The 15462-nt window shown below is 34.9% G+C and overlaps 1 protein-coding gene and 1 pseudogene across 3 annotated transcripts in view; one reads left to right on the forward strand and one right to left on the reverse strand.

Annotated features, from left to right (window-relative positions):
• Positions 1-5625: 5625 nt before the first annotated feature.
• LOC138320744 (uncharacterized) overlaps positions 5626-15462 on the reverse strand; it is a 41835-nt gene continuing 31998 nt past the window's right edge. For all 3 annotated transcript variants that reach the window (XM_069263921.1, XM_069263922.1, XM_069263920.1), the window contains 2 exons: positions 7244-7396; positions 5626-6005 (listed from right to left, as the gene is read on the reverse strand). In XM_069263921.1, coding sequence (XP_069120022.1) covers positions 5839-6005; positions 7244-7396 — 320 coding nt within the window. In that variant the 3' untranslated portion in view covers positions 5626-5838. The remainder of the gene's footprint in view (positions 6006-7243; positions 7397-15462) is intronic.
• LOC138321998 (uncharacterized) lies at positions 11656-12656 on the forward strand (annotated as a pseudogene).

A 15462-nucleotide genomic window follows, 5' to 3' on the forward strand; every position in this document is an offset into this window, starting at 1 on the left:
GCGTGCGATTTACTTTCGCGAATTTCGCGATCGACTAAAAAAATTGCAAATTATTATCGATACATTTGTATGACTGTATAGTTAAAATGCTCTAAAGTTGGTTCACAGTAATAAAAGTTAGTTTACGGTAATAAACGTTGGTTAACAGTAATAAAAGTTGGTTTACGGTAATAAACGTTGGTTTACAGTAATAAAAATTGGTTTACAGTAATAAACGTTTGTTTACAGTAAAACAGTTGGTTAACGGTAATAAACGTTGGTTTACAGTAATAAAAATTGGTTTACAGTAATAAAAATTGGTTTACAGTAATAAAAGTTGGTTTACAGTAATAAAAATTGGTTTACAGTAATAAAAGTTGGTTTACAGTAATAAACATTTGTTTACAGTAATAAACGTTGGTTTACAGTAATAAAAGTTGGTTTACAAAAATAAAAGTTGATTTACAGTAATAAAAGTTGGTTTACAGTAATAAAAATTGGTTTACAGTAATAAAAATTGGTTTACAGTAATAAAAGTTAGTTTACAGTAATAAACGTTGGTTTACAGTAATAAAAATTGGTTTACATTTATAAAGGTTGGTTTACAGTAATAAAATTTGGTTTACAGTAATAAAAGTTGGTTTACGGTATCAACAGTTAGTTTACAGTAATAATAATTGGTTTACATTATAAAAGTTGATTTACAGTAATAAATGTTGGTTACAGTCAGAAAAGTTGGTTTACAGTAATAAAAGTTGGTTTACAGTAATAATCGTTGGTTTACAGTAATAAAAATTGGTTTACAGTAATAAAAGTTGATTTACAGTAATAAAAGTTGGTTTACAGTAATAAAAATTGGTTTACAGTAATAAAAGTTGGTTTACGGTAATAAACGTTGGTTTACAGAAATAAAAGTTGGTTTACAGAAATAAAAGTTGGTTTACAGTAATAAAAATTGGTTTACAGTAATAAAAGTTGGTTTACAGTAATAGAAATTGGTTTACAGTAATAAAAGTTGGTTACAGTAATAAAAGTTGGTTTACAGTATATGGTCACGTACTTCGCCTGTGCGACGACATTTTAAGCTGAATCAAGTTAAGATTTGCTTTAAATCAAGCTTCACTGTCAAAGACATATTAAGCATAAATTTATCTAGCAATAAATGACCCCTGGCCTAGAATTGGAATATCTCGTTGCATACTATACATTTATATAGCTATAGTCAACCACTCCGAATATACCTTAAGCGGCACGCTGATTGGCTAACCCTAGACGTCATGCTGAGATGACTTCGAACGGGGAGTTGTTACATCTTGTATTCGAGCACAAAAAAGAGGCGGAATTACACTGAGTCAGTTAGATTTAATCAGTCAGCCACTGATAGTAACCAATCCACAGGGTTTGAATAAGAATGTGTTACCTGATGTTACCTTTGTGGATAAGGCGCGATCACTATTTAAAATATAATGAAATCGCTTCAATCTCCCATTAATAGATAACAAATGTTGTAATATCAAACAGTAAAAACCTACATTGTTTGACAGTCAATGTCACATGACGTACTGATGTACCTTATGTGGTAGCAGTAGGACAGACGCGTGGGAAATGACGACAAAACGCTCCTTAAATTATTTTTCTTCACGATAATTGCAAACACTATATTAATCAAATGTCCCATAATATTCCATATTAAAATATTTTTAATATAAAATGTTTCTGTTTTTACGTAAATGAAACATAGCTAGCGGATTAACAGATGTTTCCGCTGTCCAATGAAAAGGACATTGAAATGACGGGATGATTCTTTGTCATGGTATATATATAAATATAGTAGTCATTGAAACAGGATTCGTTACTTGTTAATATCTTAACGAAGGGAAAAGGGAGTCGGCATGTCTGCTATGTCATCGGTTTATAACATACTGACATTATGTTCAGGTAAGTGCCATGATTTGTATGCTCAATATAATATTCTGAAAAATTACTTTATAAAGCACATATAATTCGATATGACTGTAAAATGCCTTATAGTCTGAATTAGATATGAAGTGATTCATAATTGCAGTTCAATAACAAACGGTTTTACTATCTCAAAGGATCTTGATATCAAACGATCCATTTTGAGTGTGATGTTGAGGAACAAACCGCAAGAAGTGTTGTTTGAATATTTATGTATTTAATGCCTATGAAATTACTAAAATTAATCTGATCTTTGTAAAACTAATTATTTTCGTGTGCAGTTCTTCACTTATTTCGTGAGCTACATGAAATCGTGAAATACAGGTAGATTAGAACCATATAGCTCTAAGGTAGCACATAACTGAAGAACAGCTCGACCCCCGTCTATATTTTAATTAAGTGGGGATCTCCTGTTTTGAACCATGCAAAAAAAAAAAAAAAAAAAAATCAAATATATTCTGAAATTGGTACATCCAATATGGAGGGTTTAGTTTAAGTTTCATTTTTTTTAAAATAAACATAACTAAAATGGGTTAGAGATTACAATTTTTGGCTCCTCCGGAAGTGCGTCTTGACTGGAACTGTTAGTTTTACTTGAAGTAAAATCCATGGCGCGGGTTTAGGTTAAAATATAGAAAAATCCACAAAATTGACCTTTCAATGAATCATCTTTTTTTGAATTATCTTATTTTGCCATTGTGAAAGAAATGCTCAGATAAACTCAGGTCTGAAGGGAAAAAAACGTGTACAATGTTTTGAAATTTTGGGCTAAAAACATGATATTTTGAAATTTTTCAGGTATTTTTTTGTTGTTACCATGGTATACACGTGCATGAATAAGCGCAGAATATGGCCAAATCTTTATCAAAATATCATATTGTAATTGCAAAAGTAGTGAAGATTAATTATATATATACACTTTTTTACAGGTATTTTTACAGTTACAGTAAATGACTCTACCATTATTACTAAGGCATGCGCCTTGTTTTCTTAAATTGTCTAAAGCTACTGTTTTCTGCTACCTAAAATCGCGAAATGAAATCACAGTGAAAAGGGCGTTATCATTGACCGCGCAAAATTAAGTTGTCGCAGAAGTAAGTTATAATTACAGTACTTAACAATTGTGTATCGAGAAATAGATGAGTGGTGATTCGTCTGATCGTATTAAATTGAATCAGTGACATGCTAAGAATAGAAAACAATATACATTTAGTTTCAATCCTACCAAAAATGGGGATATGATCCAACGTTTTCTGCCGCATTGCAGCATTGACATAAAAAAATAATTCCCCGTTTCTTTTAATGGTCATCATGTTATAAAAATAATTCTTTAACAACATTTCTTTATGTCTCGCGAACTTTATCCTAATTTTTTTATATCGAGTTACCTTTTTTGACCGATTGTCTTTATATGTAACAGAATCGCCGCACGTGTTGTACTGTCATTATACACTGGTATTGAGTCCATGTCAGTGCAAACTGTGAATGTTTTTCTGTCACACAGTTTTAAACTGAAAGTCTATTTTGATAGTAAACTAAGCGATGTCAATGGTAGGTCTGATATTGTGTACAGCTACTTCAGTTAATAATTTATATATAATATAAACGTAGTAACTAGGCGGCTCGAATAGTCATCACAGGACTGTGTAGAGGTTGGAACTTCAAGATTTGTTTATTTTCGCTTTCTACTACAATAGAATGTGTTATTCAACTCTCAGGGTATCAAATAGCAATGCCACTTGACGTCCAAACTAGTGTTGGAAAGCGAACTGTATGTGTCTATAGGACGATAAAGCTCATGTCTTTTGTAAATTTTAAAAAATTATTCACGAGTGTGGAATAAATTCAATATTCAACAACCACTGATTGTGTAACCTTTATGTATTCGCGTTTTCTCTGACCTCCACGAATTCTAAATATCAGCGAAATATTCAGAAATCTATTGATGTACATTGGAACAGTATTGGTTATATTCTCAGATAACTTGGATCGATGCACAGCGATATTTAACCTCCGCAAATATGTTCCTTATATCATTCATACTATAGAATAATATGGTGTCTTTTCTTGCAGTGTTATCCCTGTTTACGGTGGTGACGTCATGTGATTGTCCCGAGGATGAGTGTATGAAGATACCAGACACTAGGAGGAGATGCGAGTGTTGTGTCTTTGTGTTCCTCGGTAAACGTTCCGGAGGTACAGCCCGCTATTCGGGAGGGACACCCATACCTTCCAGATGGACGTTGTCCGAGTTCAGAAGAGGAATCAGCGATAGTAATTATATTGAAAACCAGAGGGGTGTACAGTCTGTTTCACCATTCTACATGCTACTTATGGAGCTGGCAAATCCAACCCAAAACAACGAATACAGAGGACATATGTCACCATATTACAGAAAAAGAAACGTATTTCCAAGAATGGCTAATAGATATAGCCCGAATGTGTTCGGGTTGGATAGGACTGATCAACCAGAACAGCTCGAAAACTTCGCAGATTCATGGAACGTGGTCTAGAATCTTTAAAATCGAATGAAACGTTGTAATATGTTATAACATATATATCGGTTAACAAATCACTTTAATACTTCGTTGATGTTAAATGTCTGTCGCATGACGAACAGCTATTACCAATAGGTATTAAAGAAAATTACAGGATTTGTTGTGTTGGTGGTATTAATTAACAGGGATCTGAGTAAAACCGATGTTGAATGATTATATGTATTCTGCTCTACGATAAGGTAAATACGCACAACTCATCAGGTCTGAGCCCACTGGTTGATTTCAACATTTAATAAGCTATATGGTATTATATATCAAATGAACATACACTGATAAATATAAGTTCCACATCATTCTTTAAGGTAAGCATTTTTATATTGGATGATTTATTCCTTTTTTATTTCTTTTCACAAAATACACCATACCTGGCTATTTTATGAACATAGATACTAGCATGTTTATATCACTTTGAAATTGATGATGACAGATTTAGACACCACGCCCCTATATAGCTGTTATTTATATAGTCATATCATTAATTTCCTATCGTTTTTTTATTAAGAAAAATACATTGCTAAATGATTTTTGATGTACTACACAACAGCTATGGAATTAAATGCAGAAAATAGAAACATATTTACATAACAAGAACAAAATCCCTGAAACCAATATTGCTATCTAATAATAGGCTTTGGTTACTGATCGGATATTTGCCCTGCTATAAGACGTATGGTTAAAACGTTGTTATGTTAGATTTATTTTATGAACTTCTATTAGCTATAAATCTATTTAGCTATATGTATTATGACTGAATTGTCATATCGACTACTTTGTCGGTTTCGGCTGCGCTTAAAACAACGGATATGTTTTATAGTTAAGCATGTATAACAGACATATACAACTTACAATAAACAGTCAGCTACGTTCAACGTTAGATCAGAGTCATAGAGAAATCGCTACTTAAAGTTGTCGTTCTTTTTAGTCCGGTTGCTAATGTAATTCCGTGGGCTTTTCGGGATGAAGGGTGACACCATACATATACGTATATATCAAAATGACCTTCGACCCCTAACCTTGAGCCAACTTATTGGTCAAAACAAGTGACACGATCATTTTTCCGCATAACTTGTACATTCAAAATCCAGGAAAATTTTGAAAAAAATACCGTTACAGTCAATGTTTCCTCCCGTTGAATGGTATTTCTAGTGAAAATTACAATATTAATATCAATGTAATCAAAGGAATCTGATTTTTTCTGTGTTTTGTAGCGATCATTTTTTTAAATGGACGCCAAACTTTGCCAGGAAATGTTCTCAAGTGTCTCCTTATCAGAATTCACTCAGTACATGTTTCTTGACGTATAAGAAAGTTTCATGTTTGTAACCATAATATCACAATTTTGTCACAAATCTTCTGTGTTAATAGTGCATAACACAATGACGTTGATTACACAAAGACCAAGCGCTGCAATGTTGAATCCAAACGACCATGATAATCCCATCTGGTTGGTCAACGCATAGTCTGGGAAATTATCACCGTAAGCACATACCGTAATAAGCACTGCTAAACCTGTAAGACAAGTGACAATGTTTAACACAAAACTTAACCTTTTACAGGTATACTTCTCGGGACATATTAGTGTGTCTCAATACAGTGATAAAAGGAGATGAGTTACAAATTGATCACCACAGATAATGTATGCTTGTTAATTGGTCTTACAGAATTTACGGAATTATGTTGTTTTTACCATTAACATTTCTCACATTGCTGAACCTCAAATCATTTAGTTTCATATCGATTAAACGAATGATATGGAACAATATAATATAAAGAAATAGAAAAAAGAATAAGACTGAGTACGTAGAGTGTACGAGAAGGATGGCTATAATAAGTATATTAGATGAGGATGATAGTCAAAAGAAGATTAATAGAAAAATAAGTGTTTGATTTTGATTAAAGATGAAGAAACTATATATACTGCTGTTTTATAAGACTTAATCTAGAAAAAAATAAAAAGAGTCTCGTTTTACATGTAGTTGTAAACGGAAACGATGACTATGTGGATCATATGTGAACTCTTATTGTGAGTGTAAATGACTGACATTTTTTTGTAAGTAGTTAAGGTTTTAGACGCTGTTTAAACAAGTGATATTTTGTATACCGATACATATCGCTATTTGTATTTGAACATAACTTAGTTGATAAAAAGTATCTATGCATCGGGCCTAACCTTGATCAATACTGTAGACTCGTAGATTTTTGTGTTGTTTGTAATTTTTGGCACAATTTGCATTTTAATTTAGCAAGTTCACAGGGTTCGGTACATATTTTTATCACCAAATGAACATGCCATTTTGTTAACTAGTGTATATAGCATGTGCAAGGACCGCTTGTTTGTCCGGATACGACTTTACAAAAACATACACATCGAGTCTTTTTTTATCTTGTCATGCAAATGGCGATTGTAGATTATATCATGTAAATATCTAATTATTCAATCTAATGTGAACATGGTGGTAATACGGTTTTTAAGAAAATGAATTTTAAGAGGAGTGTAGGTGCATTTCAACAAAACTGTGTGTTTGCCGCAAATACAGCTGTTAATTTTTTTTTCTAAAAACTAGTCTTCGTTTGATGGCCAGTGCTCCGTAAAGTGTATAAAAAGTAATAAGGGTCTAAACCATCTTAAAATGAAATATACAATAAAAGGTTCGTTAGCTTATACAACATGTACATATGTATATTATCGTTTCATGGAATGGTCAGAAAATTATCGTTTATAAATAGGTCCCAGAATTTTAAGTTACCTGAAACCAAAGTAGCGGCTATGTTTCCACCTCTGTACTTTATGTATGCGTTTGCCTCATATGACTCTCTTATTGTATACGCACACAAAACCATTGTGCCAAATAGCAAACAAACACCCATACCAGCAAACACTCGAGTCGCTTGAATGAATTCTGAAACGAAAGATCAAAATCAAAATGATAAACAAAACAACAATATATAACGTGAAAGTGTCACACTGCATGTGATGTATCATACAACAGGTAAACTTTGTAGTTTCCCAATTAAAATTCATTGTCGTGCATGCGATGCCATCCACAATACTTGTTATTTTTTCGTGTACAATTATATTCAATCGTTTTGATACTTCAAATTAAGTGAAATGGATTTTTTTAAATGCGAGTTGCTTCAACTCCGCCAGTTTGAAAGTTGACGATGACACGGCGAAAGACAAACGTAACAATTCAAGCTTTTTAGCCCACCATCATCAGATGGTGGGCTATTCAAATCGCTTTTTGACCGTGGTCCGTCGTCCGTCCGTCCGTCCGTCCTTTTCCGTCCGTCCGTCCGTCCGTCCGTCCGTTAACAATTCTTGTTATCGCTATTTCTCAGAAAGTACTGAAGGGATCTGTCTCGTATTTCATATGTAGGTTTCCCTAGGGCCCTAGTTGTGCATATTGAATTTTGGGACCAATCGGTCAACAAGATGGCCGCCAGGCAGCCATCTTGGATTTTGATAGTTAAAGTTTGTTATCGCTATTTCTCGGAAAGTACTGAAGGGATCTGTCTCAGATTTCATATATAGATTCCCCTAGGGTCCTAGTTGTGCGTGTTACGTTTTGGGACCGATCGGTCAACAAGATGGCCGCCAGGCAGCCATCTTGGATTTTGATAGTTAAAGTTTGTTATCGCTATTTCTCAGACTCAGAAAGTACTGAAGGGATCTGTCTCAAATTTCATATATAGGTTCCCCTAGGGTCCTAGTTGTGCATGTTGCGTTTTGGGACCGATCGGTCAACAAGATGGCCGCCAGGCAGCCATCTTGGATTTTGATAGTTAAAGTTTGTTATCGCTATTTCTCAGAAAGTACTGAAGGGATCTGTCTCAAATTTCATATATAGGTTCCCCTAGGGCCCTAGTTGTGCATATTTCGATTTGGGACCGATCAATCATCAAGATGGCCGCCAAGGAGCCATCTTGGATTTTGATAGTTGAAGTTTGTTACTGCTGTTTCTCATGAAGTACTGAAGCGATCTGTCTCAAATTTTGTATATAGTATATTTGCAAAAGTTTGAAAAGCAGAGAAAAAATCCCTCTTTCCATTGTCAGACATAGATAATTCTTTGGTGGGCGCCAAGATCTCTCTGGGATCTCTTGTTTTCGACTGTGATTATAAACAAATAGAGGGGTTCGTACCTACCGATTGATTCTCACTCTACACTCAATATATCGGCATAACTTTTAAGTGAGTATCTTTGCGAGAATGCACAGATGATCAAGGAGATTATGCTTTAAATGTTGGATGGATGTTTGTGTCACTTTTGTTTGTGCTGCTTTCAATATACAATCAGTCTGGTGTCGTATTGAGGTAGGCCTAATTTACTGTGCACTTCCTAGAAATGTCGTTATTTATGTTGATTTATGAATTATTCGGTACGTATAACTGCAGGTTCCATATACAGGATATTTGCAAATAAATACATCAATAAATATTTGGCCTAGGCCACTTCTGAATTAATTTATAAGCGGCGATTGTTTGTATCTTTCGCCAGCATGATTCAAGTTTGATTTCAGATTATTGACAAAACAAATACAGCGTAGTAAACAAAGACCTAATGAAACAAACCAATGGTCCTCGATGCGATAAATTCGTTATACAGTCAGTTTGACCCCATATAAAGGCATAGAGGTCAGTAAGAAGTATAGGAGGCTCAGGCTACGCCCTCGCCCCTATAAATCTTACTGACCCTCTATGCCTTTATAGGGGCAGTAACTGACTAATTTGTTTATTTGTTTTAACGGCCCATCGACAGTTAAATTAAGGCCAAACGTTAAGATACAATACTTACAATGCCTTTGCCTTATTTGAATAAAGGATTACGTTCCGAAACCATAAATCAGTTCATTAAATTGAAGGATATGTGTTGGGCCTAAAGTTTTATAAATCCCTTTAAAAAATCAATGTCAAAAAGTGAAAAAAATATCATAAAAATCCTAAAGTTACATAAAGAAAAAAAATAAGTTTTGACTTTAAGTCTACACTTTTATATATGTATGCATAACTACAAATGCACATGTACATATCAATAGTGATCATAATTAATTTAAAAGGTCGAAGGTCGCGCATTATAATTACTATTACATTCCAAGCAGATCCGGAATTTTCATTCAATATAGTCATTAATATAGGAGTTTGTTTTTATATAGATTTAGGATTGTAAACATGTTGTTTACAACATTGAATACAATTTTTGTATCTCTTGTCTACATAAGCACACACATTTCTAGGAACCAGACCCGAGTTCGGTTTTACATGAATAGAACTAGGAACCAGACCCGAGTTCGGTTTAACTTGAATAGAACTAGGAACCAGACCCGAGTTCGGTTTATCTTGAATAGAACTAGGAACCAGACCCGAGTTCGGTTTAACTTGAATAGAACTAGGAACCAGACCCGAGGTCCGTTTAGACCCGACGCTTGCATAAATGTTACTTTATGTAGATTTTTTTTATGAATATCAAGATGCGTTTTGTTTTACAGGAGTCGTCTTCGGAACTTCAGGACATGCAATCACAGTAAAATCAATATAGCGAAGATTTCTTTACACGGAGCCGACAACCAGACCCCAGTTCCGTTTAAGATTATACGGATCTAGGAACCAGACATGAGTTCCGTTAAAGTCAATGCTGGCGTAGACATTGCTTGTAAAGACTTTTATGAATATTTTGATGCTTATTATCGCGTCGCAATACGGGTGCATTATAGTAATCAGGTTGTCCGTCTATCTGTCGGTCCGTCCATCTGTATGTCGGTCCGTCCGGCTGTCTGTTTTTTGTTACCACTATTTCTTCAAAAGTCTTAAAGTATCTGGTTTTTTTCTATCACCTACAACGCAAGGGCGACACTTATTAATTAGGTATCACTATGTCGGCGTCGCAGTCGGTGTCGTCGACGTCGGCGTACGGGAAACGGTTTCGCTCTATAACTTAAGTATTTATGACTTTACTTTGACTTTAAACATATTTTATTGTCATAAAAAGTACAAATGGATTAAGCACAAGTAATTTTAACTTAAGAAGCCTTCTCCACTCAACATGAACTATTTACAGGTAATGACATAGGTATAGATAATAATTGAATTTATCAAAGTACAAAATAACAAGATATACTATATAATATTATATAATTTTCAAAATCTTCAGCAGGACTTTATATATGATTGCACATGTTCAAATATATAACAATTTAATTCCAAAGCCAAGTTTTTATTTTCGTAAAGTCATAATTTAAATTTACTTGTATATTTAGATAATTCAAAACTTAGAGATCATGATTGCGCACGCGTCGAATATGGACGTCTCTTCCTGAGTAGAAAAAATCTGTTTATAATCCTATTATAATTTGCAATCCGAGTTTCTAGATGATTTGAGAAGTTTATTTAGTTTACCATCCAACTTACGGATCCATTTCTTTTTGAACTAAATAATCTGTGGTGGACCAAAATGATTGTTTGAAACATTCATGGTGAGAAGGCCAATAGTGAGGGAGGGACGGCGCCATCTTTGAAAAAATGTTATTACGGTGAAATGATATATATTCATGGGGTTGTGGGAGATGGAATTTCACTACTGAAAGTAGAATCTTTTTTAATTTCTACATACACAACAATACTACCTTATGATTTTATCAAAACTGGACAAAACTATTCGTAAGCTCAGTGCGGAACTATTGTTGACCGATAGATGATATATTATGTCTCTGTGAGACCAAAACTGATTATTTAGATGTTATCGATTTACCTGGTTTTCAATTAATAAAACCGTTTTAGAATTAGAAAAGTCAAAGCGGATGGAATAGCACTGGCATTTGAGTGTGGCATGGAAAACCATATGAATAGTTTAGAAATTGATAGTAAGTATGTAAGTTGGTTTAAGATCAATGTAATGTTTACAATTGTGAAGAAGACTTGGTGTTTGGTATAGTTTACATACCACTTGAAAATTCTAGGTAAATTATTGGTGGTCCATATTCAGAATTAGAAAATGAATACTTACACTTTGCCAGTAACCATAACTATGTTTGCGATTTAGGCGATTTTTATGCGCGAACCTGTACTGCAAATGATTTCTTTGATATAAGCGAAATAGATAATAGTATTGACAATACCAGTGAAATTCTTAATCACTCCCAAAATACTAGTGTTTCAGATATTATGTTTATAAAATATAGAGCAAATTATGATGAAAAAAAACAATTTAGGAAACCGGTTAATTGATTTCTGTAAATTTAATTAATGTAATGCTCGAACCGGTAACGACAAAAGTGTTGGCAAACTTACCTGTAAAAACGCTAGTGTGGTTGATTTTATATGTATATATATAAATTATATACTATGCTAAGTTTGTTCGAAATATTGATGAGTTTGAAATTGCTGATTTTGACTCCTTATTGTCTGACGCACATTGCCCGATTTCATTAACATTACAATTTGCTGATACTTTGAATAATACAATTTTATGTGACAATCCCACAGGGATTAGGAGGGAATTAACAATTTGAATGCTGAAAAGAGAGCTGGTATTGATGATGATTCAATCAAATGTATTACTGAGCTGATTGTTAACAGTAATGACCCCTTGGAACTTACTATTGACGAGTTGGTAGATAACTATTGATATTTTTTTATTAAATTAATGATTGGCACTCAACACATATTAAAGTGTATAAAAAATAAGAAGTCAGTCGCTTCCAATAAGCCGGGGTTTGATTGTGATTGTAAAAAAGCTAGAAAAACATGTCGACGATGTAAAGGGCAGTACATGCACAGATGACGTCGAAACGAGTATTTCTATAGTAAATATAAAGAATATGAAAAAGTTTTTAAAAGTACTATGAATAAGAGAATTAAAACCTATAAATATGATGTTCGCAAAAAGTTAAAAGTTATGAAAACTAAAAATCCAAGAGATTATTGGAAGCTGCTGAATGAAAATGGAAAAAGAAAACCTAATAGTAATATTACTATAGATTCTTTTTTTCAATTTTTATAAAGATCTCATCGCTAGAATTGATGAAGATTTTACTGATGTACCAGATCTAGAAGGTCCTAATAATATTTTTTTAAACTCTGATATAACCAAAGGAGTTGAAAAAGCGATCAGATCTTTGAATCAAAGTACTGTAAGCCTTTGTAATCATGATTTTAGAAGTTGAAAAGCTTCACAATTTGGTAATGGTGTGAAAATTGAATTAGCTCAATGCATTATGGTATTGGTATCATAAATTAGTAAACTACTAAATATTTTGATATAGTAATAAATGGTCTGAATAATTAAATGACATGCTTTGACATTAGGGGGCCGCGGTGGCCGAGTGGTTAAGATGTACCGACATATTACCACATGCCCTCCACCTCTGGGTCGCGAGTTCGAATCCCATGTGGGGCAGTTGCCAGGTACTGACCGCTGGTCGGTGGTTTTTCTCCGGGTACTCCGGCTTTCCTCCACCAACAAACCTGGCAAGTCCTTAAATGACCCTGGCTGTTAATAGGACGTTAAACTAATCAAACCAAACCAAACATTCAGGTGGCTTACTGTAGCTCCATATACTATATATAGCTAGGGGCCAATATATATATAATTTCAACCGTTTGACCGGGGAATTAGGTTGAAATTGTTTTCTCCGTGATATGTTACGCCAATAGGTGGCGCCTATTTGCACGTGCGGGTTGTGCAAATACGGGGACGTACACGTGTCGGTATATCTGTGTTGGTCATTCAGGCGACTCAGGTAGCGGGATACACACGTGTTAATTTTACGGGTCCCAATTCATTCGTCATTATAAATGGAAGAAAGAAGTGACGATACTGTTGATGTGTCTTCGGATAAGGAGGGCGCTACATTAAATGATATTTTGGCGCATTTGAAGGAACAAAAACGTGAGTTACGTACTTATTTGGACTCTAGGTTATCGGTGTTGGAGAATACTCAAGATGTATCCAAACAAATGCAGAAGTTAAAGGAAGAGAAAGATACTATATGGAAACGTGACGGAAACAAGGAACAATATAAGTTTAACTCGGAAGTTCTGGAGGAGGTACAGCAGGTGCTCTGGGCGGTGAAGGCTGGGAAGTTTGAGTATTCAGGAGAACTATTGGAGGAATTGAGTACAAAACTGAAAAAACGAAACAAGCTTATTAGAATAGCTGATTCTTCGGAGGCAGGATGGGGTGCTGTCAAAGAATATGTAGCAAACCCATTAGCGAGTGATTCGGATGACGATCGGAAAATTGCCAGGGCCGACAGTAAGGCTGTGAAAAGGTTGAAAGACAAGAAGAAAAAGTTAAAGGACAATAGGCGCAACAGATCCAGTTATGGAGGACCGAGTTTCGCGTCGGGGTCGGCACGCCAGGATTCTTATTCTGCTCCAAGTGTGGTTGGTGATAAGCAGCTTTTTCGTCCCCAACAGAATGGAGCCCGGGGGTGCTTTGCATGTGGTGAATTCGGGCATTTCCGGAGGGAGTGTCCAAAAACACGGACTGGAAATCAATAAATCGGATTCTAAGGAAGGGCAGACAATCAAAGATAAGTATGATACTATTCATGGTGGTTTTGATGAAGTAAATGACTGCAAAGAGAATAGTAAGGAATCCAATTCAAGTGCTATGTTTACTGATGATTTTTATGAGTACGAACAAGGCCAGTTAGATATAGTAGTGAGAGGTCGGCTTAAAAAGAGCATTGGTTTTTGGAAAACTATAGGAAGTTCAGATTTTGTGTTAGATGTAATTGATAATGGTTACAAATTACCATTCTATTCAAAGCCGTTAAATTCCGAAAGTTCAAATAATATATCGGCTCTAAAGAATAAAGATTTTGTCGAGTCAGCTATTTTAGATCTAGAGAGGCGAAGGCTGGTAGAGCGGTGTAGTACTATTCCATCGGTTGTGAACCCATTGACTGTATCAGTACAAAGTAACGGAAAGAAACGCTTAATTTTAGATTTAAGATTGGTGAATTTACATTTGTGGAAACAATCTGTGAAGTACGATGATCTTAGAACAGCTCTGACATTTATTGAAAAACAAGGTTGGTTGATAAAATTTGATATCCATTCAGCGTACCATCACATCGATGTGTTTCCTCCACATACGCAGTATCTTGGTTTTTGCTGGAAGTTTGGTGAAGAGAAAGTCTATTTTAGGTTTTTGGTTTTACCGTTCGGTTTGTCAACGGCACCTTACTGTTTTACTAAAGTAACTAGGCCATTGATTGCGAAATGGTGAGGTGACGGATTTCAGGTTTTGATGTATTTAGACGATGGTCTGTGTCATAATACATGTAGAGCTGTGTTGGAAGAGCAGAGTTCAAAGGTCAAAGGTGACTTGATCGATTCAGGTTTTGTCCCAAAAGTAGACAAATCTATGTGGGATCCGGTGCAATGTATGTGTTTTTTAGGAGTAGATATTGATACCTTGTTAGGGGTTTTAAGAATACCGGATAGGAGAATAGTGAAAGTACGTACGTGCATTTTGGACATCTTGAAGTGTGTTTCAAGTGGCAAAGCAGTACATGTCAAGGCAGTGTCTAGTTTTATTGGTCAGATTATTTCTATGGGTATAATACTTGGTAATATCACCCAACTCATGACTAGATGCATATCTATGTGCGTGGCGCAGGCACAGTCCTTGAATGACAAGATTTTGTTGGACGAGGAGAGTACGAGTCAAATGCGGTTTTGGCTGAATCACTTAGGTTGCATTAATGTCAGAGAAATTTGTTACACCCCTCATTGTAATAGAATAGTATATTCAGATGCTAGCGGTACTGGGTACGGTGGCTATTGTGTCGAGTCTAGCACAGGGGTTTCACACGGGTTGTGGTCGCCGTACGAGGCAGGTCAGAGTTCGACGTATCGAGAACTAACAGCCGTATATAGGGTTTTACTTTCATTGGTACATGTATTAAGAGGTACCCGGGTCAAATGGTTTTCAGATAACCAGGCTGTGGTGAAGATTGT

The sequence above is a fragment of the Argopecten irradians genome, chromosome 4 (genome assembly GCF_041381155.1).
Source record: "Argopecten irradians isolate NY chromosome 4, Ai_NY, whole genome shotgun sequence".
In the NCBI taxonomy this organism is placed as follows: Eukaryota; Metazoa; Mollusca; class Bivalvia; order Pectinida; family Pectinidae; genus Argopecten; species Argopecten irradians.